The sequence below is a fragment of the Sander vitreus genome, chromosome 16 (genome assembly GCF_031162955.1).
Source record: "Sander vitreus isolate 19-12246 chromosome 16, sanVit1, whole genome shotgun sequence".
Taxonomy (NCBI): domain Eukaryota; kingdom Metazoa; phylum Chordata; class Actinopteri; order Perciformes; family Percidae; genus Sander; species Sander vitreus.
The window spans coordinates 23,299,151-23,318,793 of NC_135870.1; the positions used below are offsets into that span (position 1 = coordinate 23,299,151).

The following is a 19,643-nucleotide window of genomic DNA, read 5'->3' on the forward strand; positions in this document are numbered from 1 at the left end:
GGGGGCACTACAATTCTGTAGTATTGGTTCTTTACTGCCAAGGTGTACGTCTTTGTCTGCTTTGGCATTGAGCCGAGAACAGCGACACAAGAGCCACACCATGAGTCGCTGTACTTTTTTTTGGCTTATTTTAACTGGCCCATCAAAATCCTGGCGCGCTAGCGACACACGCACTGCACCGCTGCGATAGGGGTTTTTAGCTTTAGGAGAAGGCATTTCATCGGTTAATCCTACCGACATAAACACTTGGGCTCTATGTAGTCGCCCGCAGTGGTGAATTGTCTGCAGTGCTGCGCGGGTTGTTGCCGTGTTCCGATTGTTCTCATCTCAGCCGAGACAAAAATAGACATGCCGTTTCAAAAATCTTTCATTTACGAGGACTACTACAGGATGCTATATACTCAACCGATCTCAGTCAGCGCGGTGCGATAAACTTTGATTTTTGGTAATCTACTTGAATGGCCAGTTGAATGTTAATTCTATAAAAGGCAAGCAGTTAGAGTGTGCTAAGAAATCATTGTTTTTTTATACTGTACTTAAATTGGCAATTGACAAACTCCATTTCTCTAGCGACTGAAGCTGTAGCCGCAGCATGTTGATTGACATGTTTTAATTATGTAAAGACATTTATCAAGGAGTTCAGATAGAGCCTGTATCCGGGCCATATTTAGTTCAATGTGTTATATTTCACTATTTACTACCGTACTTAAATGGCCAGTATGTACTTTATTCATTGAAGCCTCTATGTTTACGTGGTGTGGTGATGCGCAATGTGCTATGTTTGGTACTGCCAATTTGTTTTGTTTTGTCATGGTTCGTGTGTGCAATAAACATTACGCTTCGTGAGAAGAAAATCGTGGCCGAGAATCGTGTTATCAATTTTAAGCTAAAAAATGGTGATTCGTACTTTCCCCCGAATCGTGCAGGCAACTAAAGGATTTATTAGAGATTTTACATCCTCCTTCGCGGGAAGAGAGGATTTGAAGAGGAAAGGAGATGCATGGATAGCGTAGTTGGAAGAATGCTGGAAATCGTTAGAGCAATCTCTTAAGACTTGTTTTTCTAAATCTACGCAAACTCTTCTCTCTTCTACTCACAAGTCCAGAGCTGAGTGAGGCAAAATTACAATTTTAACGGCTGTAAAAAATTGCTTGCTCTGAAATTAAAACAAAGCGAATCCAGAGCTACTGTCGACAGCAGACCGAGGTATCTCAACAAATCCTAAGGATATCAGCGTCGCTTTTCAATCCTTTTACTCAAAGTTGTATGAGTCCTCCCGCAACCCGGCTCAGACACGGTGGCAGAAGAACTGGGTCAACCGATAACCTTAGAGGAACTTAAAATCGGCATTAAAAACAGTTACAAAATGGAAAAGACCGGGGTTGAATGGAATTCCATCAGAATTCTACTACAGTATTTTGACATATTAGGACCTACAATTTTACAAGCTTTAACTTCAGCCGTGGAGAAGGGCACTTTCCACCAACACCGCGCGGATTTCCGTTACACCGAAGAAGGGTAAAGATCCTACGGATTGCTCAAATTACAGGCCCGTCAGCCTCATCGGGACTGATATTAAGCTTTATTCCAAAGTCCTGGCTCTCCGCTTACGGCGCTTTTTCGGAAAGCTAGTCCACCCCGACCAATCGGGTTTTATACCCAAGCGTCATGCCGCAGACAATATACGCAGACATGTAATTCATGTAATAGAAGAAGCCGAAAACCTTCCGACAACGGCAGCGGTTTTATCAGTGGACGCGGAAAAGGCTTTTGACTGCCTAGAGTGGAACTACTCGTGGCAGGTAGTGGAGAGGCTTGACATGGTGCGTACTTTATATGCGAATCCCAACCAATGCATTGCACTCTCAGGCGTTTACCATTCAGCAGGGCTTGCGACAGGGATGCCTGCTTTCCCCCATGCTATTTGCAATCTCTCTTGAACCGTTAGCCCAAGCCGTAAGGCAAAATAAAATCCGTTATATCCAGATTAAATCCAGTAGCAACTCAATGTCAATATTTGCAGACGATATTTTGTCGATGATTTTCAACGCATTTGGCTCAATCTCAGGCTATAAAATTAACTGGAATAAATCTAACCTTTTATTGAACAGGCATGTGGCATCAACCGTTAGGGTTACAATGCCAATCCAAAGCAAAATTACATATTTGGACATCACCATACACGCATCCCTACAGCAAGTTGTCCAGGACAACTATGGAACTATATTAAGTATATTGGTCTGCGTTGCCGGCATCGCTACGCTCCAGGATTGCCGTTGTTAAAATGAACATAGTTCCTCGTGTGAATTTCTCAGGTACAATGATCCCCTTACCCCCACCCATACATTTCTGGAAGAAACTTGATACCTTAATTCGGCAATATATTTGGAATAATTAACAACCTAGGCTAAAATACTCTACCCTGCAACGTACCTCAAACACGGGAGGCTTGGCCCTCCCCAACCTTAAAGTGTATCACAGAGCCTTTCAGCTACGGGCCCTCAGAGTGTGGATAGACCTCTCATCTACAGTCCCATGGACAGAAATAGAGCAAAACCTCACTGGAAGTCTAAGACTGCAAGACCTTGCCTTTGCAGGTGTGTGTCCACAAAAGTATGCTAGCCTATGGCCCTATTATCACCAACAGATTGACCAACTTTAAACAGGTGGAGGAGCAACTACGCTACACCAACAAGTGGCACCTGGACACCCCAATTTGGCACAATACACACTTAATGTCTGGTAACAAACCATTTGCTTCTAAGCAGTGGAGTTACAGAGGCATTTATACTGTAAACCAGCTATGAGAAAGGTATGTTGAGTTTTGAAGACCCGAGAGCTAGTTTTGAGGTCCCCAGGACATCCTTCTTCTTGTATCTGCGCTTAAGAGCAGCCCTAAAATCTTACGGAGTGCCATGGGGAAACCGTCTTGACAGTTGACACTTTGACTCCATTTTGCTGGTTTAATGTACTGTAACCCAATAAAACACTCCACTGACCTTAGCCTTAACTAAAGCACTTTAAACAGATCGGCCCTCATTGAAATCACAAAAAAAAAGATTTACATATATCTCGATTTACATACAAAAAGAATAAAAACAGACAATTTACCGTTAAGAATGTGTTTAAAAAAAAAAAAAAAAAGAAGTAAGATTCCAACCGGTCTTCGTTTCAATATCGATTCGTAAAATCCCGAGATTGATCTTTTAGCCGTAAGAGATCTTGGCCAACGTTGCTGTCTTTAAGAGACTGTAGAGGCTCCGTTTTTAAAGCTAGACTAAATATAGTGAATATGAAACTAGATGACCAAAGGCATCCATTGGTATTTCAACCAAACCGCGGCCATTTTTGAAATCGCCTACCTCATACTACAGACTGCAGTGCAGTACCTACTGCATACTGCGTTCATCTGTAGTATGCGGTATGAAACAGTTAAATCGATTTATTCCGCAGTATACTAGGTCAGGCTGTACGCCCTCGAGTTCAGACCTGGCATTTAGGACCTGGCGCAGTAAGGGTATCGTCAGTGTCAAGGACCTATACAAGGATGGCGTATTTGCGTCCTTCACAGAGCTCTCTTCCCTTTATGGCTTGCCGAAGTCACACCTCTTTCGCTTCTTCTAGATTAGAGATATTGTCAAGAAGACATTCCCCCACTTCCCTAACCGCACCCCCGAAGACCTGACTGACTCCCTCCTGGCGACAGACCCCAACCGTAAGAAATGTGTTTCTGCACTGCACGATTCCTTCGAACCCTCGTACTTTGTCAAAAGCTGCGTGGGAGGGCGATCTGACATGACATGAATATTACGGACCGACAATAGGACCATGCTCTGGCTGTGGTTCACTCTTCTTCCATATGTGCTCGTCATGGCCTAATCCAATGCAAGGTCCTTCATAAAGTCCACTACACAAATGCAAAATTGTCTAAAATATACTCCACTGTTCGGGATGCCTGTAACAGGTGTGATCAGTCCCCTGCCAACCATACTCGTATGTTCTGGTCTTGCCCTGAATTGACATTGACGTTGCATTTTTGACACCTTGAGCAGAGCGTTTAATCACACTGTCCCACCTAACCCTTTATCAGCCATTTTTGGCATTTCCCCTCACGCGGACCTACCTGTTGCACGGAGGCGGGCCCTGGCATTTACATCTCTGCTAGCCCGGAGACTGATCTTGTTCAACTAGAGGCTCGCTCGCCTGCCCCCCTACGCATGACTGTTGGATTAAAGAAGTGCTTGACAACTTGACGCTCGAGAAGCTTAGCGCATCTATGAAAGGCTCCTTCTCGACATTCCTAAATACATGGAACCCTTTCCTAGAATTAGTTGACTCCCTCAGCCTATTTCCCGACATGGAGGACTGAGCTGCTCGTACAACTGCCCATATTCAAACTCTACACAGCTGATTTCTTGCATAAAAAAAAAATTGCAAAAAGTTTCCAAACCGCGGCTGTTTTGATTGTTCCGGCGCTTTGCATTGTGGGATACAGTAGGCGAGGTAGACTGGCCCAAGGCACACTGGATATTTTTCCCGAATCAGTACGACATCTGGGTATTTTTGGCATACTACTGCAGATTTTGCTATTGCTTGCATACTGCATACTACATGCTACCTTTTGGCCAAATCAGCACACCATGCTAGTATAGAATGCGGTTTCGAAAAAGGCCAATGTCTTGCAAGCTTGTAGGGAAGCGGGCTAAATCAATTAAGGCTACATTTTGGTAGGGTATTAAATAAATAGTCTCCCCTTTACAGACATTTAGGCAAATCCCATGCAGTTTTTGGCATGCGGTATAAATATGTTATTTTCCTAATTGCGTAGGAGATGGATTATGTGCTCGAAAGCCAGTTCTGGGTCATACCTGGCCTCCCTAGAATCCATCTGAAGGAAGTCTGTCTTAGCAACAGAGAACTTTAATCCCCGATTGTATAGTGTACTTTGTTTCGGCCCTTTCCCAGTACGTAGTATGTACTGTAACAGGGAATCGGCTTCTGTATATATTAAGTTTGTCAAGTATGTGTGTGTGTGACGAGAGGGCAGGTTACTTACAGGAGTGGTGGCGGGCACACTGGCATGCATTGCAGCAGTGTAGGAGGAGCTGTAGCTGCAAAGTATCTGCTCCTCGCAGCTCTGTCGACTGGTTGGCGGCTTGTGTGCGTGGGGGAGTCTGAGACTCTGTGACAGTCTGTAAATCACAGAGCAGGCCAGCAGCGCCATTAACACTTCACATAATTAAACTCATTTTATTTACCGCAAACTGGAGGATAAAGAGATAACTGTTTACGCCTCCCTATTGGCGCTCGGAATTCAATTCTCTGTCAACAGTGAGTCTAAGCAGCACCACAGCTAACCTGGCGTATTGCTTCTGTAGGGTTCAGGGCGTCCAAAGAGAGAACAGTTATGATAGCAAGAGGAGTGGGTTGGCTCTCTGTCGCCACCGACTGGGACTGAAGAAAAGAAAGAAAGCGGGACAATTATAGATTTCATCCTCTTTGCCTGAATGCATAAAAAGTCAACAACAAACACGTAGAGAGAAAGACAAAACATAAAATTCCTGCTCAAGATGAAGGAGCTTCCTTACTTTCAGATCGCCCTCGGTGGTGTAACGAACACTGAGGACAAAGAGGAGCTGGACGCCCTCTGCTGTCAAATTCATCTGCTGTTTCAGACACACCGGTACGCTGCCCTGCAACACACACACACACACACAACTACACTTACCAGCAGGGTAGACGCAATCTGTTCTGGTCGATTTGCATTAAAAATACATTAAAATCATTTTAACACTGTTAATTATTAAACGTCTGTGTTGACATGAAGAGATGTCGCTATGAATTCACAAGTAGTCACACTTCTGTTTGTTCTATCTTTATAAATATAATAGTGTAGCTCACATTTTGAGAGAGTATTTGGAAGCCGGTGAGGGCAGGAGACGCTGAAGTAAGCTGTAAAATCCTCGTAGGAGCAATGACAAAAGCTCTGTTCATACAGTACGTTGTCAGGTGTCAGAGAGTTTACTAGCACTGCAGTGTCTCAATATAGTCACGTGTCCTTGCAAAAGAGATTTGAATGCAGAATTGCAGAAATGAATGTTCAATCGCATGTATCTCTGTTCCGAACTGTGCAGACAAGGCACTGGGATGTCCTGTTAATAAGAGAAACTGAATACAGGCTCTTCAAATCCTGTAACGACGATACTGTCAACACGTCTGAATGTGCCACGACACTCCAAATCTGCTCAGTCACCGGAGGACCATCTGGATTGGACTGGATCAGCTAAAATGTCTGACATTGCCTAAAAAGTCAACTGGATTTATTTTTGCTTGGAGAAAGTTTATATACGACAGTGTCTGCAGTAGAGGGATGTACAGTATGTTCTTACTGGGGTTTCTTCTGCCTCGGACAGCATTTGTGTGTGAACAGAGGTTGTCTGGTGCTGCAACAGATGTTTGAGTACACTTGGACACCAGATGCTGAGGTGTAGAGGGCTCTGAACCCGTCAATGAAATAAAAAATGACATCCATTAAATCGTATGCTATGTTTTCTTAAGATGAATGTGCTTGCTAATGTGTCTAAACAATCGGTGGTTGGTAACATGACATTGTGATTTCGTGTAAACATACACAGCCACTTTCTTAAGCCACGTGGCGTGTTATCTGTATTTTGAGCTATCCATATGTCTACGCTGTATACAGCGGACGTAAACACACACGCGTGTTATCTGTATGCATTTTGAGTGGACGTGTTGGGTTCAGGAAAATAAGAACTAGTTGGGTTTAGGAAAAGAAGAACGGGGTTGGGTTTAGTAAAAGAAGAATGCAACGGTTGAGTTTAGGAAACGTGAGACGCTCGACACGATCCCAGCTCTCCTGGGTAAAAGTCCTGTGTTTGACCCATCCTCCACCCCGGCCAACCTCCCTACGCGGATTTTCGCCCTTTCGTACTACTCGCTACACCGTAAATTGACACGCAATCGCAAGGTAATGTAAGTCAATGGAGGCCAAACGGCGTTGATAAACACGCTAAAAAGCGAGTATGCGTCTTGATAACATGCCAATAATGGCATACGAAGTAGCGTGTCATATATACGCCACTTCATGAGATCAGTTTGTGGTTGGATGCAAGCGGATACATGTTTTCTCTATGCAGCTTCGTCGTCGTACGTAGACATTTAGCTGGGTTCTTATGCGTTATTCTCTTTGGACCAAATCCTGAGTACGACCAAATATAATGCATTGCCATTTAGGGCTCATGTATGCATGGTGTATACATTTGGATTTTACAAGATCTTGCAAGCAAGGTTCTGAGTTTAGGAAGTTCAGTAAATTCAGATCAACTTACAGATATCGGGTTGAGATTTTCGTCTGTGTGCAGAAAGCGGTCTCTTCCTGATTGTTCGTCTCATTGTAGACTCTTCGACCTCATCCACCGTCTGTCTGACATCACTCCATTGCTCCCCAGACCTAAGCAATGGGAGAAGACCAAATTACGGACAACTTGTATAGAATCGATTTTAAAAACCTACCGTTTGGTTTTAAAGGCGTGAATGGACTTGCTGCACAATACCATGCGGACCCGCTAACTCCATATTCTGGCCCCAGATCGCTCAGGTCATCCTCACAACAGCTTCTCCTCGTCCCTCACTCACACTGCAAAACTAAAGGGGATTGTGCTTTCTCCGTGTCTGCTCCCAGGCTTTGGAACAGCCTCCCGTCCAATATTAAGGCATGCTCTATGACTGAAAACTTCAAATCTAATTTAAAGACCCATTGTTTTTATTTTTTATTCCCTATTGTGCTTTTAAGCTATTGCTGATTTAATTTACTCTTCTAACTTTGTTTTTTTTTTGACGTTGCAGACAAACTGCAGTGGCCTGGGCATTGTTGCTGTGGTATACACCTGGAAGATAAAAACCAACCTGATGCGAGGTGTGGAGGTGCTGTGGTGAGTGTAGTACTCGTGAGCCGAAGGAGCTGCTCTCGCAGAGCTCAGAGGCTTCTTATTTCTCAGACAGCTTTCTAGTCTCTCCCTCAGTCGGTTCACCTCGCCCTGCAGCGTCTGGATTGCATCACTAAAAACAATAAAATCACATTAAACAATCCAGTTGGGGGGTCATGTTTGCATTTAGTACATATGTTTTTTTTTGTTCAATCCCACACGTATCCAAGGTCAAACAGTAGTAAAGTCCAGTAAATGTGACCACTGAAGTGCTGCGCTGTGCAAATATTCAAGTGACCAAATCACCAGTATGTATCCATGCAGTTGTCAGTCCAAACGTACACACGCTCTTTGAAAAAAAAGAGTGATAAAACACCACACCATGCAGGAAACATCAGAGTACCTCCCAATACGCAACCACATTCAATAGCGGCCGATTCTGTAATAAAATACATACAAGAATGTGATGATCGAAACATTAAGGAAGGTTCAGCATTTTGTGAGATGTGTGGCTTGATGTAACAGGGTAAACTTGCAGGAGTTAACAAATCAAGATTCATTTAGGAAAATATCAATTTCTCTGCAGACAAGAGACATAAACCCGGCCGTGTTTGCACGGTTATTGCCATAGCAGCTGCTGCTACATATACTCACTTGCGATTGGCCACCTGACTGGAGCTCAGTGCTTTGAGAGAATCGCCATGGTGATTCCGTGCAACGGGGGAGGAGCTTGGGCTGGAGTTGTAGAGGGAATTGACAGATTCCGTGTACTGGTCATTCTGTCTGTCTGCAGATGCAGTGTGAGCTGCAGATACAGATGAAGACAGCAAGTTAAATATACAATGAAGTAAAACACTTGAATGAATAGGAGTAATAACATAGTAAGAGAATAACAGGGCAACAATATTAGCAACAATCCAGTTGCTGACAGAACTTGGAGACTCACAGCTGTCGCTCTCCAGCCCAAACTCACTGGTCCCGCTGTCGGCCCTGGTTTGTTCTGTCTGACTGACGCGCCGCTGTGGAGAGCAGGAGAAAGTGCGTCTCCTCAGCCCCTGTCTGGTTCTCCTCGGCTTATCGCGGCTGAGCTGGGGGGCCCTTCTGGGCTCCGTAGCCGTGCGGCTGCGTGATGGTGCAGAAGCAGGAGACGGTGCTGAGAGTGGGTCTATCTGAGGTTTCCCTGGGTCCCCCTCCTGAGACACTGAAACACTGCCGCGGCATGGAAGAATATTCAAACGTGCAAAGACAGAAAACACAAAAGATATGATCAGCAATAGACTGTATACAAAATAAAAAATAAACAGTAATGAAATAGGGGAATCTGGGGCTTTAGAGTTGCGAGGTTAGACATCAGTATGCTGTGTGTGTGTGTGTGTGTGTGTGTGTGTGTGTGTAACAGGGGTGGGGGATGGCACAGGAGGTACGATTTATGATGCAGTAAATTTGTGTGGAGGCACAGAAGCAGTGTTGGACTTCCTCACCTCTCTGAAGCCCTCTGGTGGAGATGAGCTGCTGCTGCCGGAGTCAGACGGCTGCTCTCCGAACAGACAAACCCGCTGTCCGTCTCCGGAGAGATGATCCCATCCTGGTCGACGCAACGCAGAACAAAGATTATGCAACATTTATCTATACGCTGTAATGGAAAATCACATATTCTATATGTAGATGCAACATTGTCATTAAAGGCTTTGTTTGTGTAATCGCACTACGTTTTAGGCAAAAATAAGGACTGTTATTTCACCCTGGCAGTTTACAAACCTGAGAAAGCACTCTGCTGGAGTTCCTCTTTTCCAATGAAGTGATTTCTCCCAGACTGCTCAGACTACTGCTGTGGGATTTTCCCACCTCTAACGTCCTTCTGCCTCTGTGAGGATGAACGGGGAGCGTGGTGGACTGGCTGGAGGCCCTGCGTGAAGGACAACTGGTGAGAACAGGAGGGTTCCGATAGTAGGATTTGGCTAGTACAGAATGTGTTCTGTATGTCTGTATTATAAATGCTGCTAAAAAAAAATTAAAAAATTGATCCCAAAAAAAACAAAAAACAGACAAGTACAGAGAATTTAGTCCAGTGGAGCTACTGAAACTAGCTTCCCCTCGAAAATACCTTTAAATGATTAGCCATCCGAGGTGAATCTTATATGACCAAGCTAGTTCACCATGATCAGACAGGCTTTATTAAAAACACGCTTAGCGTCAGACAACATGCGCCATCTGCTACATATAATTCATGCTGCCAGTGACGTCGTCTCTCCCTGTGCCATCTTATCTCTAGACGCAGAGAAAGCTTTTGATCGGCTAGAATGGGACTACTTGTGGATGGTTCTGGAACGGTTTGGCTTTGGTACTGAATTGATCAAATTGACAAAAGTGCTTTACTGTAACCCTTCTGCTATGATTGTTATAAGGAATAACCACCATTGTTATTTGCCCTCTCACTAGAGCCCCTAGCATAGAGGATTAGGGAGCACCCTCACCCTCCTATCATATTCAACGATACTAAGCTTCATATCGCAATGTACATGGATAACATACTGTTTGTGGATAAGGCGGCCTCCTCTATTCCCCACATTTTAGAGACCTTCAGAGAATTTAGTACTACGTCTGGCTACAAATCAATTGGATGAAATCTGCATTATTGCCTTTAAATTCAACACTAGATCCGCAGCTCTGCCCACACATATACTTATGAAGATGGTCTCATCTTCCTCGCTTGCTAAGGACCTGTGTCTGTATTATTAAGATGGTCGTTCCGCCACAGGTGAACTTCTTCTCCTCTATGTTACCCCTACCTCCTCCCACCAATTAATGGGACAAAATACACTCACTAGTCAACAAATTCATATTTGGGGGGGGGGGGAGGGAGAACACTTCTGGTCATTTGTGCTTCGTCCCCTCTCAACGTGGCTCAACCCTAACGCACCGGTCTCACAGAGGCCCGTGGATGAGAGGCTCGCCTTACCTCACAGGCTGCAAGATTTGATTTATGATGCTATACCACTTCAACGCTCCAAGCTACGCCTAGGGCCTATTATTTTCTTCCTTCTCACTGTGTGGCGTACAGCAGAGAAGGCGTCCAGAACGACTCAAAAGGGGCATTTGAACGGTCCAATTTTTAATAACCACTCACTTCTCACTGGGAACGTCCCCTTCTCGTTTCCTGCCTGGAGCGACAGAGGCATACATATATTAAAATATGTTTTGATGACCTACAAACTACATATAACATGCCTGGGTTCTCTTCCTTTCTGTATCTTAAGTTCCGTGAGGGCATATGGTGGAATACACCATTCACTCCTCACGCTTTGCACAGTATTTTAAATAAGTAGGGGCAAACCAAAACCTTGGTATCTGTATTGAACTCCCTGTTTTCTTCATCTGCTTTAGAAGATCCTACTTGGTGTGACCTAGGGATCTGGGCATAGGCGTCGATTTCGGTGGGGACGGTGGGTACGCGTACCTACCAGATTTCGTCATGAGTCATTTTGTACCCACCACTTTTTTGAAAACCTCGAGCTCAATTCACAAAGTCCATAACACATAATTCTTGAGCGAAAGATGCCAAAAAATCCACAACAATCTCTATCCCCACAGGGCAGGCACAGACACAGCCGCTCTGCTGCTGCGCTGGCTGCACGTTTCTCTGTTCACTACACTGCCTGTCAGACATTCTGCTTAACGTGAAAAAATGTTGTTTAATGTACCTAAACAACGATCACCAAATTTCTCATGGCCATATCTTGTAATAAACACTTACGCATGTCAAAAGAACTAAACCGAAATGGCGAGGAAAAAGCTTGTACCTATAAACAATGATCAAGGATTACCAAATTTCTCTCTCATATTATTCCTCATAACCACTGAAAACTGTCAAAAAAATAAATAAATCGATGATGATTTGATGATCAATGATTGATCATTGTTTAGGTACATTAAACCACGTTGAGCTTTTTCACGTTATTACTTATAATACGAAGAATTCGATGAATCGATACTATGGAACACTGTAGTAGAATCCTGATCAGCAGATCTGCTTGAACTTTATCCATAGGACTTACCCTACTCCAAGGAAACGCCACATAATGAGAATTATTCGCTCCCCAATATGTGACCTCTGCGCCGATGGGAACATGGGCTCTTTCATGCATATGTTTTGGGATTGCAGCAATGTGGCGGAATTTTGGAGTCAGGTGTCCGCTACACTGTCAGATATGTTGGGAACTGTAGTACCGTGTTCAGCATCAGCAAATGCTCTTGAATGACTTTCAATATATTACATCCCACTAAACGTGTAGTGTTAGCAGGCCTAACCGCAGCTAAAACAATGCTGGCTCTCCGCTGGCAACCTCCTCACACACTTAGACATATGCAGTATAATGGTTAAACACTTTTCTAGTGTAATCACCGTAGAGCTTTCAGTGTCTAGAATGCATGCCGCGAGTGAGAGAATTATTTTACAGTTTGCAAAAATGCTGTCAACTATTGTATATCCTATGTCTCAGTATCTGTATACTGGATGTTTGTGTTTTTCTTGCTCTCTTCAAGAAAAATAAAATACCTTTACATGTATGTGTGTCTGTTTTGGATCATATTTCTGTCTAATTTCTAATTCTATCAAAATGTGTGAAATAGCAGTATTATTTTAACATTCAAGATATAACAAAAATTAAAATTAGACAGCAGAGTACACATTCTCAGATACAGCAATGCATCACAGTTGCCCAATACAGGAACAAACATTACTGAGCAGCTGATGAAACTACAGCTCATCTAGTCGGCTTCTTTGAAGACTTACCTCTGTGGAACACTTTTCTGGACTTCGAAGTTTCCAGTTCTGTGACCCTGTCTCTCTTTCTCCTCATCCCCAGGCTGCAGATCACTTCTTACGGCAGCAGAAATAGCTCCTTCCCTCTGGCTATGGTCTAAAAGTTTGGGAAGTTCCTTAAAGCTTTGGTAGCTAAACGGAAGGACGAAATATATGATATAATAGAAGTCCAGCCTCCTTATTATTCAGATCTCTTTCTGACAGTGAGCAAAGGAATGTAAAGTATATGGGTCAAGAATGTCTAACATTGATTAAAAAAAAAACAAAAACAAAAAACATTACACAGCAAAAGGTACAGATGGTAACTCTTCTTCACAATTTTTGAAACTGAAAACACAAACATCACCACTCACTGATCCATTAGTGTGGCAAAGTCTTGTTCAGTATGTCTGCGTTTGCCATTCAGAGGTTTGAGGTAGAGAGAATTCAGAGTTTCCTCCTCTTCACTGGCTGAGCTCACCTCCCCCGCTGCTGCCTCTCCTGGATTGACCAGCAAAGACACAGGTGGGCTCTGGAAGGAGATGAAGTTGGTTCATTTTATAAAATCTGATGTGGCTTCGAATGCATCCTGTCATTTCATAGCAGGAGTGTGTTCTCCATTAACTAACAAATGTCAAATTATGTGAATGCCAATGGGCTGACAACTGCTTTTGTTGAGTTTAATTATCCTTTTTGAGATTAGGGAATGTGGGAATCACTGAGGTATGCTACTACTGCTACAAGTATTTTTAGCACAAAACTATTATCGTTCAGTGAAATAATTTGTATTGATCAGATAACAAATAAATCCAGATGACGACAACACAGACATGGAACATTTTAAATCAGCACCACTACAAGCTTTAGGGTTACAACTAACAATTATTTTCATGAATTATCATATAATTGTTTAGGCCATATAATAGAACACATTTTTTTTTAAATATGAGCTATTTTTAAATATATATATATATATATATATATATATCTTCTTTTAAATAAAAAAACAAGTTTAAATCTAAACAAAAAAGTGATAAATATCCAACACAATTTCCAAGGCTAGTTCTTGAAATGACTTGTTTTTTTCCAACCAACAGCTCAAAACTTAAAAATGTTCAGATTACAATGATACAGAGAAAAGCAGAAACTCCTCTCATTTGAGAAGCTGTTGACAAATTGACTAATTGTTTCAGCATTAAACAGCATCCCTTGCTTCTAAAGGTTGATCATGGAAATAAGAGATCCACTGGACAAGAACACATCCAAAATGTAACATCCACTGTATCTTTCAAGATTTCAATTCAGGAAATAAAACAGTACATACAGTAGAGTTGTTGTTTTTTCTACAGGATTTTCTCTATGGGTGTGTACAACATTTACAAATACAGATCCCCTTTTGTATTTCTGTTCAGAATTACCCTAGTCTTCGTGGCACAGATGCAGAGACAGGCTGCCGGCCGATAGAGTTTTACACTACATGCGCAGGTCTAAAAGCCAAATAGATTGTCTGTACAGTTCGAGGACAGAGTGCATTAATACAGACAGAGCTGTTTGATGGTACCTGTGGGTAAGTCAGAATTTCTCCCCCCTCAGAGGGGACAGATGAAGGGGTGGGGTAAGGAGGTGGAGAGGGAGAAGCCTCACAGGTGGGCTGCTCCTGTTGCATCTGTTCCACCTGCTCCTTCAGATCCTCCATACGCAACCCACACTGAAAGATCAGCCCCTCCAGCTCCCTGATACACACGCAAACATAATGAAAACAGCCAAAACAACTGAGTGCGCATATGTACGGAATAAGAAATGCAATCTATGACGCTTTTTATCTTGGACTCTCACCGGTCGGGGTCAAAGTGGCCGATTTCTGCCCCTCGCTGCAGCAGGAGTTTGTGCTCGTCCCTTGCCAAAAGGTAGCCCCTTTCTAAAGAGTCGAGCCCCTCAGCAAGCTGCGAGAGGCCCTGAAGTAGAGTATGGCTTCATTAGTTTGGATATGACGTGGCCTTTAGACGATTTAAACTGCGATTGGTTGTTCTTACCTTCATCTGTTCAAAAGGTTTGAAGTTTTTTGCCCTTTAAGAGATCCTCGAAAGTCTGCAGCTGAATAACGAACACCAAAACCTTAATTTCTTTATCACATCATCAAGCAAATCTGCAAAGATTTCCATCACTGATGATATTAGGTCATTTACCTGATGGAGGAACTTGTCGGCCTGATTGTAGAGAATGTTGGCCAGTTGCTGTCCCACCTGCTGGTCCGGGCTTCTTGTTGAAGGACAAACCAATGGACTTCCTGTCCATTTGACAGACAGGTGTAAAGAAAGAGGAGTCATATCATGCGAGTTGTACATAACGATGCAACATTAGCAGCATCTAAATTACAGATGAAAGCCAGTTCTCTTTTTGCATATGCACATTGATGAAAATTTAAGTGACAATATTTCATTGTACAGCTTAGCAGTGTGACTCAGATGGCTGAAGCAAAGCCGATTCATTGATTTATATGATATATGAAATGATGTATATGACAGCAGTGAATGGTAAATATTGAATAGGATGAATGTACTTTGATGAGCGCTGTGTCCGTTTGGATGAAGAGAGGCTGAGTTGTTCTCTGCTCTCTGAGCCTGGGGAAAATCCAGCATCATGAACTTTAAAGTGTTCTGGTTCGGTCCTGACTGCACCAAGTAGCCGGGCTTTGGTCGGTCAGAGTACAGGTTCACCTGGTGGAGATGTGACAAGTCAGGTGGATTATTGGCACAACGTTTTCCTTTCCACAAGAACAGTGAAATCAGTGACTTCAACTACTGTCACAATTCAAGACTTGAACATTTTTGGATAGCTGGTCAATTCTGGGTACCTTATTCCAGGAATGACTTGGGCCAAGTTTCTCACACTAAACATTTAGGTAAAAAATGTAATCACACTACTTGGAAAAATTAGAGATGGTCAGATTGAGTTGGATTTCCTAAACATACAGAAAGCCGACATCCCCATCTAGTTTTATCTAGTCTGTTGCTTTCACTGGGTTTCCACAGATTCTGTCTGAATTGTAAAGGCACACCATCAAACAGGTCATTTCAAATCAGAAAAGACTGACTGATTTAAGGTGGACTGTGTGATAAAGGAGTTAAACATATACACTAGGTGGTGCACCTCCCCTCTCTGGAAACACACAAACAGAATTGAATGAAAATGAGGATGAATGGATGTCCCTCCCCTCTAAGCAATAAATCATAATGACCCTAAACTGACCTCAACAGTCCCTTTAACACGCACGCACGCACGCACCAATTGAAAAATAGTCTGACAATAGATTTCAGCGTGTAGCCCCTCCTCCCACCCTGCCTGTGTGATGTTATACTAGCAGAGGGAGGAGGAGACAGATGGTGGTTCAGTGTTGTGGTGAAGGAGATGGAAGAGAGGCGGAGAGCCCAGTAAGCTGATTTTAATTGCTGCTGATTGTGGAGCATTGCTGCTCTACGAGAAATGGGCCAATAATTCTTTAAAGGAGCTACTACACTAAACTTCAACACTCATCCTGTCTCTCCTTCTTCATTTCTTTCTAATCCCACTTTTTTTTCATCATTTGTTCTGACATACTGCTCTGCCTGTGATGTGCTGACAATGTCTGGGCCTGGGCTGTGGGTTCTTTATAGGTCTGTCCTGTAAAAAATAAAGTCAAGGAATAAAGACACACAACAAGCTGATACATATTTGAATATGAATCTGAAATTCCAAAAAAAGTAGCATCTCCGGCTTTATTTTTATAAAACCATTTTAAATCTGCTCAATCGATGGATAATGTTTGAGCTGCAAAGTTCTCGCAGCAGATAAACAACCAATGAATGTTAATGAATGCTAAAATAGTACCGGCCAGATGCAGGACACACACACACACACACACACACACACACACACACACACACACACACGGATAACAGTCATTGGCTGGAAGAGTTTGGTCACAAGGGGACCTTCTTATAGTAGACTGTTTTGTTTAGCCATGTCATGTGAACTGTGGTTTTTGGTTTTTAAAAAGGAGCCTTCTGGTGGTTCCTAGTATCCTGGACACTCTGTAGCAGCCTGGCTTTTATTCTGGTCCTGATTAGACTTTTGTGTGTGCACTGTACAGTACTTACAGACAGCGTCTTTTGTTGTCAGATATTACTGTGCAGACTATAGAAGAGCCTCCACTTCTCCACACAGTAACTCTGTGTTTGCACATAAAACAGAAGCTGTTGCACGATGCCTCTCACAGAAATATCAGAAATAAGCATGGCCTAATCATAAATTGTCAAAAAAAACCTAGTGGGAAGCTAAAACAATCATAATAGTGCTTTCACTGCTGCCCCTTTTATTCAGTGAAAGCCACAGCATTGTAGAAGCGAATCAGGTATTTTTGTGAAACATTTATACATCCGTGTTTTGATAAATAACTTTAAAAAACTGTAATAAAATATTTGAAAAAGAAAATCATCATTTTGAAGCTTTCTCATAACTTGGAGGTGCTCTAGTGATTTAAAATTGAGACCAGACAAAACTCTGTGTGTGTATACTGTACTGTTTTTCAAAAACCCATGACCTCTTGCACACCATTAAATTGTGATAAATTATAGCAGGATTTCTAAAATAACTACCTTGGCTTCCAGACGCAGGCGATCAATGGTGTTTTCCGCCTCAGCGTACTTAGTCAGCAGTCTGTTGTAGTCCTCCTGCAGTGAAAGGAGAGCAAGAGGAAATAAGAAAGAGAGAAAGAGAAAGTAAGAGGAAGGGGAGAGAGGAAAAAAGATGACCATATGAGATGAGAAAAAAAAGGGGAGGAATGAAAAAGAAAAGGAAGAGAGCGAAGTTGGGCAAAAAAGTGGAGGCAAGGAATGAGAGGGCAGAGAATATGGAGTAGGATTTAGCTTCTGTTCATAAGTTATAAGTCTGTCACAGATAAACAGAAGTAGTAAAAAAAAGTGTACGGCTATTTTTCATCTTTTGGGCCCCTTTATTCCAATGAAGCAAAATCTTAATGCAACAGCATATAATAACATTTCAGACAGTGTTTCAACAGTTAGGCACTTTACGGGTTCAACATGACGATGCCCAAAGATAGGTAAAGAAATGGTTTTCCTAGTTTGGTGTGGAAGAGGGCCCTGACTAGAGATGGTCCGATACCATTTTTTGCTTCCCGATACCGATTCTGATACCTATCGGCCGATACCGAGTACCGATCCGATACCAGTGTGTCATATATTTTATTATGTTTTAAGAACTGTATACTACTATCCCTGTATGGATGTGATGTGATTTCTATCTTTGTTGTCGGTCTGGCTCAGGTTAAACTCTTTGTGAATCATGAATGCCACAGAACGTTCTTTTATTCTGCAGTTTGACAGTCAGTTATAATGGAAAAAGAACATAAATGAACTACTTTAACGTATTTTTTTCTTTAGGGCTTTATTACGTGGTATCGGATCGGTGCATAAACTCCAATACTTCCCGATACCGATACCAGCATTTTAGGCAGTATCTAGCCCTGACCTCAACCTCATCCGACAGCTTTGGGGTGAACTGGGACACCTATTGTGAGCCAGGTCTCGTCACCAATTATCAGCGTTGCATCTCAATAATGCCGTTATGGCTGAATGGGAGCCAATCCTTGCAGGCAGGTTCCAGAATCTAGTGGAAAGCAATTACAGCAGCAAATTGATGTCTGTGGTATTGGAACGACGTGCAACATCGAATATGGGAGTAATGTATGCGTGTCCGCATACTTTTGGCTATGTCGTGACACGTGTACATGATGGACAGCTCTAAAACAAAGTGGTCCACTTTTGAAACGTGCCAGCAGAGATGTTATACTGGTGGGGTGCAGAGAACATATAGCATCGTTCTCACTAACTAAATGGCAAAATAAATGTATTGACTATCTATTATGATACTAAGACTAATATGAACATAGCATGGGAATTTTTGTCTAATTTGATACAACCATAAAAACAAAATGCAATCTTCTGATCTTCTAATAGCAAAACATGAGCGGAGCCTCTATTAAGCTCCGTAAAGCTGAGGGGAGCTGCAGATTCTCTGATACTTTGGTGTTGGTTCATCGCCACATGCGACACCTCTGACATCGCACTTAACCATTAACTCATTTAAGAAATAGGTATTGATTATAGAACAGACATTAATGTGCCCATTGAGCTGTAGCCTACATCAGCATTCCCAGCTGAAACCCATGTCTTGGGAATGGAAGAAGTATTGCGAGGTAATGCAAAACTTATTGCGAGGGAATGCAATATTTTGCGAGAAAACGCAAAACATAATGCGAGGTAACGCAAAAGTAGTTCCCTCAAAAAATCTCGCCGTGGCCCTTGCGGGGCTCCGTAAGACAGCATCATAGATCTGGGCAATATATCGATATTATATCGATATCGCGATAGGAGACTAGATATCGACTTAGATTTTGGATATCTTAATGTTGTCTTTTGTTTTAAAGGCTGCATTACAGTAAAGTGATGTCATTTTCTTACCAGACTGTTCTAGCTGTTCTATTATTTGCCTTTCCCCACTTAGTCATTATATCCACATTACTGATGACTATTTATCAAAAATGTCATTGTGTAAATATTTTGTGAAAGCACCAACAGCTAACACTACAATATCGTTGCGGTATCAATCTCAAGGTATTTGGTCAAAAATATCGTGATATTTGGTTTTCTCCATATCGCCCAGCCCTCGCCCGCATTACTAGTATTTATGAAAAAAAATTACCATTACACCTTGAGGTGTTCCCCAGACAAAAGTGCGAGGATACATTTTTAAGTCATAAAATATGTTTCTGCTCTTTCATAATCAAGTAACACTAAACACGCGTAATCAATGGTTTATCAAATTATAAAAAATCTGGG

The 19,643-nt window shown here is 42.5% G+C and overlaps 1 protein-coding gene across 1 annotated transcript in view; it reads right to left on the reverse strand.

Annotated features, from left to right (window-relative positions):
- akna (AT-hook transcription factor) overlaps positions 1-19,643 on the reverse strand; it is a 36,759-nt gene that overhangs the window by 4,220 nt on the left and 12,896 nt on the right. The window contains 18 exon segments of the mRNA XM_078271385.1: positions 5,057-5,192; positions 5,359-5,454; positions 5,589-5,693; positions 7,350-7,471; positions 7,927-8,079; positions 8,601-8,751; positions 8,893-9,155; positions 9,428-9,531; positions 9,705-9,852; positions 12,739-12,900; positions 13,122-13,279; positions 14,309-14,480; positions 14,584-14,702; positions 14,781-14,801; positions 14,803-14,841; positions 14,934-15,034; positions 15,308-15,464; positions 17,382-17,456. Coding sequence (XP_078127511.1) covers positions 5,057-5,192; positions 5,359-5,454; positions 5,589-5,693; positions 7,350-7,471; positions 7,927-8,079; positions 8,601-8,751; positions 8,893-9,155; positions 9,428-9,531; positions 9,705-9,852; positions 12,739-12,900; positions 13,122-13,279; positions 14,309-14,480; positions 14,584-14,702; positions 14,781-14,801; positions 14,803-14,841; positions 14,934-15,034; positions 15,308-15,464; positions 17,382-17,456 — 2,282 coding nt within the window.